Raw genomic sequence first — 13998 nt, 5'->3', positions numbered from 1 at the left:
GCCGAACCGCAGGCTGCGGTGTTTCGGCGGAAGAAGGAACTCAAATGTAAGCGTCCCTCTGTTTTCGCTGTACGTGAAAAGCGATCTGAAGGTCTTCCTCCTAGCGTTCGCGTCTTGGATCCACGGGCCGCTGCTGCTGCCGGTGAAGAATGCGGAGGGCCCTCGACAGATTTTGTTGCAGCTGAAACTCCTCGAGCCGGCGCACTTCGTCATCCTGAGTCTGCAGCAGGCGACGCTCGCGGCTTTCGATGAACTCGAGCTCTTCTCGGTGTCGTTTTTCCACCGCGGTCATCTCTTCCCTGTGGCTTCGAAGCAGATTCGCTATTGCGCGCCGAATCTGGCGCTGCTCGCGGACGTGCCTCAGGCGCAGGCGAACGAGCTGAATGTCCTGTTCAGCCAAGTAGCTCCCCCGAGTCGCATCAAAGGCCCTCTGCGAGTAATCTGAGAGTCCAGCGTTGCACGGGGGATTCAGCCGCGGGGGGTGGCGACGCCTCGCCGGGGACAGCGAGCGAAAGGGGCTCGCTCTGTACCGAGGGGCCGACGGCGAGCGCGAGTGGCGGGCTGATCCCAGCGCCGGCCTCCTCTCAGCCGCATCGCTGCCCTTCCTGTATGCGTCTCCGTCGAGGCCTAGCGGCGCGGCAGAAACCGGTGGAGGGACGAAGAATGCGGCGGCGAGCTCCGAGGCCGCTGAGGTCTCAGATCGGCGCACGCTGTGCCCCAAGCTTGCAGCCCTCGAGGCCTCCTTCGCCAAGAGCGAAAAAGGGTCCGGCGAAGAATGAGACTGCCGCTCCAGGGGCGCCGCTCACAAGAATGACGGCACTGGGATGCCTATCGCCTCACACCTCCCTGAGGGCAGCTTTATCAGCGCAAGGTCGCGCGCGTCCGCGTCGCCTCCGTTCATTTCCTGAGTCTCCAGGTCTTCAGCTTTAGTTAACAGGATCCTGTCGCCCACAAGCCGTGCCACTCCGCGCGCAGCGAGGGCCGCCTGCATCGGCAGGCACTGCGCGCTGTCGGATAAAAACGTCAACGAGGCGCCCAGCATGGCTCTGTGGTCATCTGCAGAGGGCAGCGCGCCTTGCGCAGCGTCGCAGCCGCCGTTCAACACGCCCTCTGTCCAGGAGGGAGGGGGCAGACGAAAGGCAGCGAGCTCCGCGGCTTGAGCGGAAGCGGCTGAGGCCGAGCCGACAGCCAGCGGATGCAGCGAGCCCGAAGGGGGGGGGCAGGGAGTTTGGGACGGCGAACGGCCGACAGATGCGGTGTCGCTTTGGCGGGCAGGAGGGAAAGGCGCGCTGCGGTCGGCGGGCGCACTGCAAGACCGAGGCGGCTCGCCCGGGCGACGCACTGCGTGCTCAGGAGAGTCTGCAAGGCTCCTCAGAACAGCAGATGCCGCTGCGCCGTTTAGCGCTGCTTCGCCTCCTGTTTCGAGGGGGTTTTCCCCGCGCTCTGCTGGCCCGCCCCCGCTCCCCTGCGGACCCCCCGGAGGCCCTCTTGTCTCCGACCAGTCTTCCGCACTTACCGTATCTGTCGCGCGCTGTGAGCCACGCCTCACAGTCGGGTCTCCTGAGTGATTCATCCTCTCGCCTTGCTCCACGATTCCTTGGCGGCTTCGCACCGGGGTCACGAGGCTCGCGATTGAGGACGGCCGTTCGCAGGCAGCCTGCGCGTGGTGGCGCGATTGCGGCACTGCGGGCTGCCCGAAGCCCTCATCTGGCGAGACTTGCCGAAGTCGCGCCGAGCGCCTCCTGGGGTCCCGCGCCCCCTTAGCCACGGTTTCGTCCGCCTTTTCGTTAGCTGCAGACGCGCCGGCAGTTGGGGTGGTGGCCGTCGACCGACGAATGGCGGCGGGCTCCGAGACCCCGCCTTCAGGGGCTGCGTCTGACTCGGGGTGAGAGGGCGCGCTCGCGGTCGCACCGTCAGTTCTACTAAGTGAAGGGGCGTAGGTGTCTGCCTTCGCCGCGTCGACTTGTGTCGCGCTCGTCATGGATTTTTCCAGCAGCCGCCGCCGGTCCCCCGAGCCCTCGTCGTCGTCAGAAGACGAGAATGCGATTTTGTCTAGCCCGAGCGCCACAGGCAGTCTGTCTTCTGGGGCCCCGGGCGCCGCCGTCCAGCGAATCCACTGGCTCACTTCTTTTCCCCGCTCCCTCCGCGTCGCGTGCGTGCTGTTGGATGAAGGCAAGGGGTCTTCGTGAACTCGCAACGGGCATTCAGACGGGGATCTGCGCCCCGGGGGCCCTCTGTCCGCGGGCAGCGAATCCTTTCCGGCTATTTGGCTGCCGTCACAGCGCTGGCCGTGGCCGCGATTCCACCCTGCGCCGCGGCCCCTCGGCTCTCTTCCTGCATCTCGTGTGCCCTTCTGAGGCCGGCGCATTTTGAGCAAATGCAACAACTCCGGCGACGCTATTTTCTTCTCCCCAACTGGTTCATTAGGAGAGGCTCTTCCGCGCTGCTGGATCGCGACACCCTCTAGGGGAGTGCAGTGCGGTTCGTCACCCTCGCGAGCATCACAGCCGCCACAATCGTCATAGAAAGTAGCTGACGCGGCCTCGTGGCAAGCGTGCGCTGCTAGCGGCACGGAGTTGTCAGACGGCGCTTCTCTTGGTGTCGCACCGCTGCCTGCCGCGTTGTCGTGACAGCAGGGGGCTCCGCCCCCACTACTACGGCTGCGTGATGAGTCGCCCCAAGGGTTCCCCATGTGCGCGCCACCTCGGTGTCTGGCCTCCGGGATCGCCTCGCAGCTCCGTGAAACACTCAACTCCGGCGCCGGCGCACTGAGTCGCTGGAGGCCGAGACTCTACGAAGCGTTGGAAGGCAACGGCAAGACCGCCAATCCTAGACTTGCACTGGGGTCGGCTTCGTCTGTGCGTGCGAGAAGAATAATTTTTCCTGTTTGCGACTCCGTCCACGATACACAAGGGTGGATACCCCGTGACCTTCTAAAGAGAAGAAGCGTGGCGCAGGCACGGAGCCGTCCGGCCGCTCTCGGGAGCATCTCGGCCGGATGCGGCGGCTGGACTCCCGTCGCATCCGTCAGGTTCCCGGGAAGGTCCGAAGACCTCGGAAACCTCCCGGGCATTCACAGTCGGAATTGGGGCACTAGGAGTCTGCCCGCTCCTAGGGCTATTGCCCTGTGTAGCACTATGGGATCGGCTGCCTGAGTTGCGGCCGCTGACACAAAGCTCGGCATGCGAGCTGATTGAGTCTGATTCGCGACCGAGACATAGCTCCGCGGTAGCGCGTAGCATGCTGGTGTGCGGCTGCAGGAGGCCCGTGACGTTTGTGACGAGATTTATTCGTCAGCCAGAGGTTTCGTGGGTCGCTGGAGCTGTCTGGTTGGATGTGCAAAACGAAGGGCAAGCACTGCGGTCGAATTGCCCCCGCGGATTGTAGGGACGTCGAAACTCGAAATGGGCAAGTCCTAATCGAAGCGCAGGCCGTGGACACGTCGGCGCGCATGATTTAGTCACCACCGTGCGCTAGTGCTGTTACTCGGCGGATCGAGAAGGAATACACAGACTTGAAACGGCGACGCTACAGCAGAGGCCAGCGCCACGCTCTGACAGCTGATGAATCGCGGAAATATGCGCTCGAACGGGAAATGTGGGGAGCAATACGTGAAGAGACCAGAAGTACAGCTATGAAAGAGTCAAAAAACAGAGTGGCAGCGCTGTCAGGTTTTCCCGCCCCCGTGCCGCAGTCCGCGCGTCTGGCGCCATGGGCTGCCACGCCACCTGTTTTATTTCTGAGGAAAAACGCCTGTGTCGGCACCCTAACCCATACCTCTACGTCATCACGGCCCTGAAATCCTTATCAGTCAGACGTGACGCCGTTTCGCGCATTCGCTGAACTCGCGTGGCGCCCTCTCTATTGCTCAAAGCTTCCATTCCGATTGAGGTGCTACCCAATATACACGGGACGGACCAGCATTCAATCCGATGCAAGAAATGCTGGAGGACAGATCCCATGAACAAGCACGTGGAACCCAGCAAACGGCTTTAACTTTTCCCTTTGATTGCCCCTTCAGACCGGCACTAGCATGTTTTTGACGATTACTCAGTATCGTTGCCAGCCTCTGGCAGGAGAGGTGGAGCTCCCGGGCTGCTAACATGCGACAGTTTCCTCAGCCGCTGTGAGATCCCCTTGCAATTTCGTGCATCGAAGCTACACCATTGGCAAGAATCCCTCCAGACACAACCATCTCCTCGTTTGCTTTAAGAGATGGAGAACGAGCGCTGGGAACCATTCGTTGCGTAAAAGATATAAAAGGTTGCTGGCGTCTAGAGCCATACAGTTTGTGAGCTCTAGCGAAGAGCTGGTTCTAACCACACTGTTTGCGTGCAATCAGGTCGGAAAAACGTTGAGCACCGCCGACCGGCGCACGGCGTGATGGAACATGTCGTATGTAGACAGGGCTCTTAGATGTTGAGTGAAACAATGACGAGCGGAGCTGACTCTGCATGCAGGCGGTATAGCCCTTCGGACGGCACACGGCAGCTAAAAGAGTTGGAGCCTACTGCGTGCATTTTATTTGAGTATAAGTTAATAGTTGGAGTATTCTGTTCAACCTTGACGAGCTCTGTTTACGGCGTCCAAGTTATCTCGCCCTTGCCGTGACCCAGTGACTGCTTAGAAGGCCACCGCTGCTCACACCTCGCCTCTTCGGCCGTCGCCGCCCTTACTATGTCCTCGGTGCCGGATGCATTTCAGGCATATGAGAGGGCTCAGAATGCTGCCTGCCGCTGCTTCCTCCACGAAGCCTAAAAAATCGAACGGCAGTCCGGATCCCCCAATGGATACTGTATCCGAACGGTATACCTATTCTTAGAGAGCGTACGTGTCGAGATCCAAAAGGTATTGCTGGCACAAAGCAGCCACGTTCCCGCTGGGAAGTTACGCACCCGTTTCAGGACCGACGTTCTGCGTACCTATGAATTTTTTTATGCTTCTCAAGTTCCTTGTTTCTACTTGGCTCCTCTCCGTTGGCATCATCTCAACGTACGAGAAGCCATGGGATGGACTGTGTAAAAACCATGGTGTTATGGTTCTATCGCAAACCATTGAATTGATGAGTCTTGACGGTCAGAAAAGAGAGTCTTTTTGATAATTATATGCAGCCTTCTGGAGTTCAGTTTTTGGGCACGTGTCTCATTCAGCCCGCGCTGAACAGGTCGTTATCACGGCCCTCGATGCATGCGCCCACCTGCAGCCGCAATAACCGTCGCTGGTGGGTCCTTAGCCCACCGTCTGCGTAGAGCCCGCTCCACTGCGAATGCCACAACAATATAATTCGCGAGATTTCCGCATTTTAGAACATGGAGGTTCTCTCTGCCCTCTGCCGATTTGGGCCGCGCACGGTGGGCGACCGGGAGCACGCTGACGTCTCAGGTTCGAGTGCCGCCATCTCGCCGCCTGGCGGGTCTGCCCTACATATAACGAAATGAACGGATTACAAGTCGCACACTAGGCTGCAGAGACCTGCACGGCAAGGATTTCCGCGAAATCGACAGCCGTCGCCTTGCGAGAAGGAGGCAGCGAGGGCGGACGACGATCTCGTGTGCGGCAACCCAGTTCGCGTGCCTGCAATCGGGCTGTCTGCAACCTTGCATGCGAACGATTGTGACACGCTCCCTTCAGCCGGGCGCGGCTTCACCGCTTGAAAAAGCGGAGAAAGCGAGCGGCTCCACTGCATAGGAAGGACAGTTCCCAACGTTGTTTTTCGCGGCGCGTACTGCGCGGGAAGAAGTCATTCCATGGCGCGTGCGCAAGGCACAAGCCTCGAACGGGGGTGGCCGGATGCATGCGCTGAGACCAGCCGCGTGGTTCACTCGGTGATTTGCACGTGCTTTCGCCTCGATTGTCGGATCACATCCCCTTCTGTCCCGCTCATTTGTGTCAACGCCGCATCTGAGTGTGCCGTTTCACGTTCCAAGCGCCACTACGCCGCTGTGTGCCGCGGGTGGCCTCGGGGTCTCTTGGCCCCGTTGTCTTCTTGCGCGGGCAGCCATATTGGTCGCTCCGGCAGCCGAAAACGCGACAGACACACTGCTGAGTCGTCAGAGCATCGGAGCTCCAAATTCACCACTTTGCCGCGGCAAGCGCCTTTGGGGCACTCGCGCCTTCGTTTTCAGCAGACTCCGGCGGCTTTCCCGCCGGCGGGTTCTACCGTCCCCCTGCGGACACAGCACAGATTTCTGTGCTACGGGGGCTCGCCCTGTGCACTTTCCTCGCAGCGGAGTGCGCTCCGCCATCCTTTCTTTGTCCTGCTGTCTTCCCAAGACATTTGTGGGGGTTCCCTTTGCGCTGGGCTTCCAGCAAAACTTTCCATCGACCGGCCTACGGCGAGCCGCTCTACATACGACACTATGTACATGTCCGACGTCTCCCACGCCTGGGAAAAACCTCTGCTCGTTTGAGGCATTTGGCCTTCCTCGCATGCGTAACATGGGGTGGTGAAGTGTTTGAATTCCTGCCTAGAACCCCCCCGCGACGACTCTCCCGTAAGAAACAGGCCACCAACAGCCCCCCCCTACTTCCCCCCCCCCCCCCCCCCACCCCCCCCCGACCAGCCGGGGCGGGGGGTGTCCGCTCAAATGCAGTGCCGCGTGCCCCTCCCCACTCAGACACGTCGCAGCACCTCCTGAGAACACACGAGGCCTGAGCTAAGCAGGCCGCGCCAAAAGGGAGTTGCGGCATTTGGCTCGCCTTAAGAATGTAATTTCCTCCACTTCTACCTCTCGCCGCTGTCTCCGCCCCCGTTCCCGCCTTCACGCGGTTCATGCTCGTCTTCTCTGCATCCAAGTGCGACATGCACTCCACCGAGGCCGAAGGTCCTCAGCCTGCGGCGTAGGCGCTCTCTCGGCTCGCCAGCAGCCGCCCGACGTCGAGGCCGGCTCTACAGAGCCTCCGAAGCACGGCTTCGGCTGACCGTCTGGGCGCTGATTTTCGCGGGTAGCGAGCCGCAGCGGGCGCGATGGGCGCCTCTGCGGCGTCCGCGGCCTTAGCCCCGCTAGGTGGCGCGACGCCGCCTCAAGCGCACGCTCGGCTGGCGCCTTCGGCTGCAACTGCGACTCCGCCGCGGGCGGCCACGGGATCGCCTCGAGCCCCACCTCGAGGCGCAGCAGCCGGCCTTCATGCCAGCGGCAGCCCTGAGGTGGCAGTGCGCGACGCCCGGGGCAGCACGCCGGGCGTCCGGCGGCAGGTGGAGGCGACGGATGGCGACGGCGGCGCAGCAGTCGTTCTTGACCTCACCATTCTCTCTTCGTCCTCTGAGGGCAACGGGAGTCCGACAACGAGCGGGCGGCGGGAGACAGAGGCGCTGCCTCTTGCGGCGGCGCGTGGAGGGCAGGAGAGCGACTGCGAGGCCGACAGGCCGCGAAGGTTGCGAGACGCGGAGCCGACGGGCTCGCTGCTTCGCAGTCTGTCATTCCTTCGGCGGCGCAGAACGGCCGACGGGCGCGAGGCGGCGACGCGTCTAACAGAAGCCGCTGCAGAGCCCAGCGGTTCATCTCGCCCCGCAGAAGAGACGGCAAGACGCGACGACGCGAAGGCGGGAAAACGGTCTCTTGCGCGGCGGCTGCGGGCGGGGCGATCAGCGCCGGGAGGCGCGGGTGGCGCGACGACGCAGAGCAAAGACTTGGCGCAGCGAGACCCTGATGAAGGAGAAGTGAAAATACGAAAGAGAGCCATGCGCAGATGGGAGGAAGGTGGAGGCGGGGACGCGGATTGGCTTCGGTCTGACGAAGACGCTCTCGCGTGCGTCTCGCGGCGAGATAAAAGAAGCGATCCGCGATGCTGGGTCGATAAATACGCGCCGCGAGAGATAGGCGATCTTCTTCAGGCGCCGCAGAAGATCCAGCAATTCATCGAATTTTTGAAGCCGTTCGCCTCGCCGGCCTCCTCGCCTCCTGCCTCATCTGCCTCGAATCCGCGCCCAGATCGAGGGTTGCGCGACCCCGCGCGCCGCGGGCTCCCTGACTCCTCGGCCGCCGCGGAGGACGACGTCGCTGTCCACACTGACGAGGGATTGACAATCGACTCGAAGGCCGCCGCCGCCGCCGCAGGGGCTTGCGCCCAGGGCAGCGCGGGCGTCACGAGCGAAGGCGCGTCGCCTCTGACGGAAAATGCTTTCGCCTCGGCGGACGTGCTGCCCGTTGCGCCGCTGATCTGCGTCATCCAGGGGCCCTCAGGCTGCGGCAAGCGTGCGATGGCGACCACCGTGGCGGCGGCGCTGAACTTGGGCGTTGTCGAGTGGGAAGAGGAGACACCCAGCACGCAGACGCGACACTGCGGAGGAGGACTCGGCGCCGGCGGCGACTTTTTCGCAGCCTCTTCGCTGGGCGATTCGCTCCTCAGATTTCTCGCCCAGGCGCAGTCCAAAGCGCCCCTCCCCACACTCACGCTGCCGCCTCCTGAGCGACTCTACAGTCGCGGGCACTCTCCTTCCGGTGTATGTCCGCCGCGGCCTGGCGGAGACAGTGGGACCGGGGTTGCGGCTTGGAGCCTGACTTGCGCGGCAGACTCTCAGCCGACCGCCTGCGTTGCCTCCGGTGCTTTCGCTTCTCTGCCTCTCCCGTCGACGCAAGCGCGAGGCGGCAAGGTGGAGCGCGGCGCCCAGGACGCCTCTTCCGGTCCTTATCCGCCTTCCGCAGGGCCGCGTGCGGCGTCGGCCACCTCTGCGTCGAGGCCTGCAGAGCCCGGCTGCCGGCAGGTCGCGCTTCTGCGGCAGTTGCCCTCGACGCTGTTTCGGCGGTCGCCGGCCTTTGTCCGTAAGGCTGCGGCGTACCTCGAGGGACTCCTCCGCGAGCACTTTGCCGCGCAGAGGCGGGCGGCGCGCCTGCGGGAGAAGGCGGCAGTGGTCGCGGCGGACGCGCTCCAGCCGCTGGTCATTTGCATCGGGAACTCCCGCGAGGAGATTCAAGGCATCCGGAAGATCCTTCCTGCGGGTGAACTCGGCGAGCGCGGCGTCCTGCACCTAAAGCTCAACCCAGTGCCGGTCGCAAAGGTTAGTTCCGCACGAAGAGAGACAGGCAGCGAAGCAAGGGGGACGGTGTGGGGCGCCGCGGGCCTTCCAGTGGACCCAGACGTCAAATAGGGATTCCCGTTCTCACTCATTTTAGCAACGAGAGACATCTACTGCTCAGACGCTTGTTTGATCAGTCAGGAGGGCGCGGGAAGGGGGCACTGGAAGCGAGGGAGTCAGAGATAAAGACAGCTACAAGCTCCGCTTTCTGCCCGCCTCCTGCGGCAGCGAACCGATCCTGTTTCCTGCGGCACCGTGGCTTTTAGCGCCATTCAGGCGCGTGCGCCGTCGCGTGTGTGTGCTTTCGTGCCGCCAGCTGTCATGTGCTGCCCTTCCCGTTTTCGCTGTGTTTCCGCGCGTTCAGCTTCGGCCGTTTCTTCTGCGCGTGTTGGCTGAGGAAGAGCTGCTACCATCGCCGTCTGCGCCACTGGGCGCGACGCTGTCGGCGAGCAAGGCTGCTGCGCTGCTTGCCGCGCTGCCGTCTGTCGATCTCCCGGCGATTCTGCACATCAGCGACGGCGACGTGAGGCACGCCCTCACGTCGCTGCAGTTCGCGGCGGCCGGCGCGGCGCCGGAGACCCCTTCGCCGTCGGCGCGAGGCAGCAGGGGGTCGCGCCGAGACGTTGATGCGGGATGGAGCACCTCCGAAGGAGAGAGCGACGATCGTTCGAAGTCCAGGCCGCGGTTGTCGCGGCGGAAGCGCGCGCGAGCGGCGGAGGCCTGCGGCTGCGGCTCGAGACGACGAGGCGGGGGTGCGCGACCCCGAGAGGAGAGCGACTTATCCCGCACGGCGCGAGAAGCGGCCGACGAGACGCGTGCGGAGGAACTGTGCGAGGGCGGCAAAGATGAAAAATGGGACTTCTTTCACGCCCTCGGGAAGATCCTCTACAACAAGCGCCTCCTTCGTGTTGAACAGTTCAACAGCCCGCGTGCGCCCGCGAACGACAGCGAAGGGCCGCAGGTCGCACGCGCGTCAGACGCCCCGTCTTCTCCCCTAGGGGAGCGCTGGAGCTGCTGCGCCTCGTCCGCTGCGGCGGCTCGCGGGAAGTTCTGTGTCTGTCGCCGCGCGCCGTCGCAATGCGGCGAACCAGAAGAGGGAGGCAGCAGCTGCGTGGAGGGGTCCTTCAGCGCGACGGGCGACGAGACGCTGGCCGCAAGCAGACAGGTTTTAGAGGCGTCCTTGGCGTCCCCCATTTGCGAGAGGCCCGCGGGCTCTCGACAAGGCACGGCGGCGGGGGCGGTGCGGGCGATGATGCGTCCGACGACCAGCAGCACGGCAGGCGCGGAGGCGGAGGAGCTCTTAGAGGAGCTTGACCTCGCAGACTTGGATGATATCTTCGAGGCTATGGATTCTCTCGACACTTTGGAGGCCGACTCTGTCACGCTGGTCTCGGCGATGGCCTCCTGTCCTCGCCTTGCGGGTGCGCACGCGCTCGCCGCTGCAGCCCCGTTGCTTTGTGCTTCGCGCGCGCCTGCTTCCTCGGATTCGCCTTTGCCGTCCTCCTACGCCGTCTCGTCGTCGGGACTTTCTTCCCCGCCTCCGCCGTCGGCTTGCGAGGCGTCGTCTTCGCCGCCAGCCTCTCCCGCTTGCGCGCCTGTCTCCCTGAGAAGCTTCGGCGGCGGCGACTCGGGCAGCCCCGCGAGTGCCTTTCCGCCGCAGGTCGACTCTCCAGGGCGAGACTCGCAGACTCGTCTGCAGAGAGAAAGAGACGTCGCGTGGGATTTCCAGCTGACGAGGCCTGCCGACCCTTTGCCACGAGCAGCCTGTCGCTGCGCATCGCTGCTGCTATCGGAAGGCGAAGCCGCGCGGCGCGAAGAGACACTCTGGTCCAGCGGCGGCGACGCGAGCCACGCCTACGCACTCTTTGACGGTAAGCTACTGGGGCCAGGGGGCGGGAGGGGGGGAAGGCAGAGGGGCAGCCACCGCCACGTACCTATCGAGCAAAGGTGAAAGCGAGAGGGAGGTTAGCAGGATGCGCCTCGCGCCTGTCGAGAAAATAGCGAATGCTTTGTAGGAGAATCGTCGTAGGAAAGGTTCCAGTGAGAGAAGAATGAAGTGTCTGCTGGATAGAAAACTCCGCACGAGAGAACACTAACTTCCCGTGCCGGTGGAGGGATATGCTGCCGGTGTTCACCTCAGATGGAGGCAGTCTGGCGTGCATTCGGTTTGTTGTTTCTTGTGTTTTGTCTCTTCTCCGTTCCTTATTTGCAGGACTCTCTTCGTCCTTCCTCTGGGCTCTGCGCGGCCACACACCACCCCTGCGCCTCAACACGGCGGCGCCGCCCCCCTCGCCTCTGCGAAGCGCAGCTTCGCCGGCTCGCTCGTGTTTGCTTTCTTCGCCTTCAAGACCTTCAGCGTTCGCTGCTTCTTCCGCTGCCTCTTTGTTGGCCGCCCCCGCGTCTTCTGCGGTCGTGGCGCAGGCGCCGTGGCCGCTGCTGTTCCACAAGCGGACGCGCCCTCGGCTGTATTTCTCACCTGAAAAGCTGCTGGAGCAGACGCCCTGCGACTGGGAGCACTTTGCCTCTCTCCTCCAAGAGAACTTCCTTGTCTTCTTCGCTGACCTATTCGACGTCGCCGCAACCACAGCCCACCTCTCGGACGTGGACGCCGTCTTCGGCGGGGTCGGCTTATATTCGGGCTCGGCGGTTGCTCGGGCAGGCGACGGCGAAGTGCCTCACCACGTCTCGCTTCTGCGCGCTTGGTTTTCTGCGATCATCGCTGCGCGCGCCGTTCTCGACAGCAACACACATCCCTGCGCGCCTGGGAATTGGCCCGAAACCCGAGGGCCTACCTACCCGGGCGCGCGGGCCTCGCGGCCGAACTTTTTTTCCTTCAAAAAGAGCCGCATGCCCGCCCTGCGGCGGCAGGTCGGCTTGCGGTGCGGCGTGTGGTGTACGTACACTGCGGGCGTGCGACGCCGACTCGGCGAGCTGACGGAGACGTCGCTTGCGGCCGAGAGGCGTGCGCGCGAGAGCTGGGCGACGAAGCCCAAAGTCAATAGATCCCACGCGCTGCCGCGAGCGGAAAGTTTCTTACGCTTGCCTCCCTCAGCGGTGCGTTCGATTGAAGAATCCAATCCTGACCAGAAGGACGCGTTGCATGTGAGTTTTTCGTCGTCAGCGGCCTGGACTCCGCCGCCGCCTGCAGATCCGCGCGGCGTGGCGGGTGCGCGGAGTGTACGTACACCGAAGCGCGCGCACATCCCTAGTTTCCGCTCGTGCGCGACTCGCCTGCCTGCGGCCCGTCCGGCTTTGAAGGCCCTCGCGCCCCCCGCGGCGGCGGCCTTGCTGGTCGCGCAGTCTGTGTTGTCTCGCGAGGCCGCGTTAGACCGTTGTTTTGAAAGTCCGCCGGCGGCGGCGTGGGCCTGGCGCGGGGTCCACGGCGTTTTGGGGCTCTCCGCGAGCCGATTTTTCACTGAAGTGCTGCCCTACGTGACGAATCAAATCCGCGCGCTGGAGCGAAGTCAGTCGAGGCCGCCCTGGAGCGCTGCGTCACGCAATCGAGGCGGGGGACGCGCGGACGCGGAGGGCCCGCGAGGCGCGAGCGCGGGCCCTCTCCTCCCGTCGCCGCACGCGGCTGGGGCGGCGAGTAATGTTCACTCTCAATCGCTGAGCGAGGCCGCCGGCCAAGCGGCAGCCTCAGGTCCACGAGACCGCGAGGGGAGGAGCCCGTTCAGTGCAGGCTGCCTGGAGTTTCTACGCGGCGTCGAGGCGCCGATTCTTGAGAAGCTGCGCGGCCTCTCGAGCTCGCCCGGCGAGCGGGGCGCCTCCTCCTCGGGTCTCAGCTGGGCGGCTGGCGGGGTCGCGGCGCGTCCGCCGCAGAGTCGCGCGGTCGGCGGTGACGAGGAAGACTTGGAAGAGGACGTATATCAGACAGATGCCTTGCTGGACAGCTGGGCGGGGGCCATTCCGCTGCCGCCCCCGTTTTTCGCCGACGCAGAACTGCCCCTATCTGGCGAACGCACCCGGGAGACAGGATCGAACAGCCAGGACTCGGGCCCGGTCGGTGTCTCCGCGCAGAGGGCCGGATGGCCTGCGACCGGAGGCGCAGCCAGCGCAGGAGGAGGCTCCGGGGGTAAGGACGGGGACGACGACATTGAGGACGTGTGAGGCGCGTCCGGTGCGCCAGTTTGTGAATGCAGATGGTAATCCTTGTTAAACAGAGACGCGCTGTCCGCCGGGGCGAAGTGCGCGGGCAGGATCAGAGGCTTGCGTGTTAACCGCGCTCGCGAGAGAAAGGAGACACGCCTAGCTAGATGTAGTGTGTGCACGCCGGCGCCGCCATGTTTTCCTTTCAAGTGTGTCTCTTTTGCCTGCGCCTCTGGCTGCCGGGGAAAACGTGCGGTTTCAGCGAGGAGGTGGCTCATTTGTCAAGTACTAGGCATCTTTCCCCAGCCTACACTTTTTGCTTTTTTGCGTCCGCCGGCACGCAGCTCGCAGCTCGAGGCTCACCGATTTCGCGAAAGGTAATCACGGGCCAGGTGTACGTACACCTCCGTGCAGTCGCTTCCTGACTTTCTCATTTCGACGCTCACTCGCGCCGCAGAGACAGGCGCGAGTGACGCCTCCCTTCAACTGCCGCTCTCGCCTGTGCGGCCGCCAGAGGCGTTGGGCGCGGTTTTTCGATGCAGTCTCGGCGATCGTGGGGCAGCCGCACGCAATTTGCTCAAGGGCCGGGGCGGCAAACCGCCTCCGCCATCACTGAACCTATCTGCGGCGTGAGGCGCGAGCCCATGAACTAAATTTGATGAACATCTCAGCTGCGGCACTTGCTTGGGGCGCCTCACGTATTTAGCGAGCCGAACACGAGACCTCAGGCGCTGCCGCGGAACCACATTACCCTGATTACCTTTGCTATATTAATACGTGGTGTTCGGTTGGATATATATGCACGGTAGTTTTCGTCTTCCGACCGCGACCTTTGCGCGCATTCTGCTCACTTATATTGAGGCTTGCAGAGCGAGCCTGTCCTGAAGCTTCCA

At 63.4% G+C, this 13998-nt stretch overlaps 2 protein-coding genes across 2 annotated transcripts; one reads left to right on the top strand and one right to left on the bottom strand.

Moving 5' to 3' along the window:
- Positions 1-100: 100 nt before the first annotated feature.
- On the bottom strand, positions 101-2692 carry BESB_065970 (uncharacterized protein; the record flags this gene model as incomplete). The annotated part of the gene is made up of 2 exons (XM_029364990.1): positions 101-441; positions 841-2692. 2 exons carry the CDS (start codon positions 2690-2692, stop codon positions 101-103), a joined length of 2193 nt encoding a protein of 730 aa, XP_029218573.1.
- Positions 2693-6967: 4275 nt separating this feature from the next.
- Positions 6968-13126, top strand: BESB_065960 (uncharacterized protein; the record flags this gene model as incomplete). The annotated part of the gene is made up of 3 exons (XM_029364989.1): positions 6968-8998; positions 9381-10887; positions 11229-13126. 3 exons carry the CDS (start codon positions 6968-6970, stop codon positions 13124-13126), a joined length of 5436 nt encoding a protein of 1811 aa, XP_029218572.1.
- Positions 13127-13998: the final 872 nt, after the last annotated feature.

This window comes from Besnoitia besnoiti, chromosome VI (genome assembly GCF_002563875.1).
Source record: "Besnoitia besnoiti strain Bb-Ger1 chromosome VI, whole genome shotgun sequence".
NCBI classification, from domain to species: Eukaryota; Apicomplexa; class Conoidasida; order Eucoccidiorida; family Sarcocystidae; genus Besnoitia; species Besnoitia besnoiti.
This window is presented reverse-complemented; position numbering and strand designations above follow the sequence as displayed.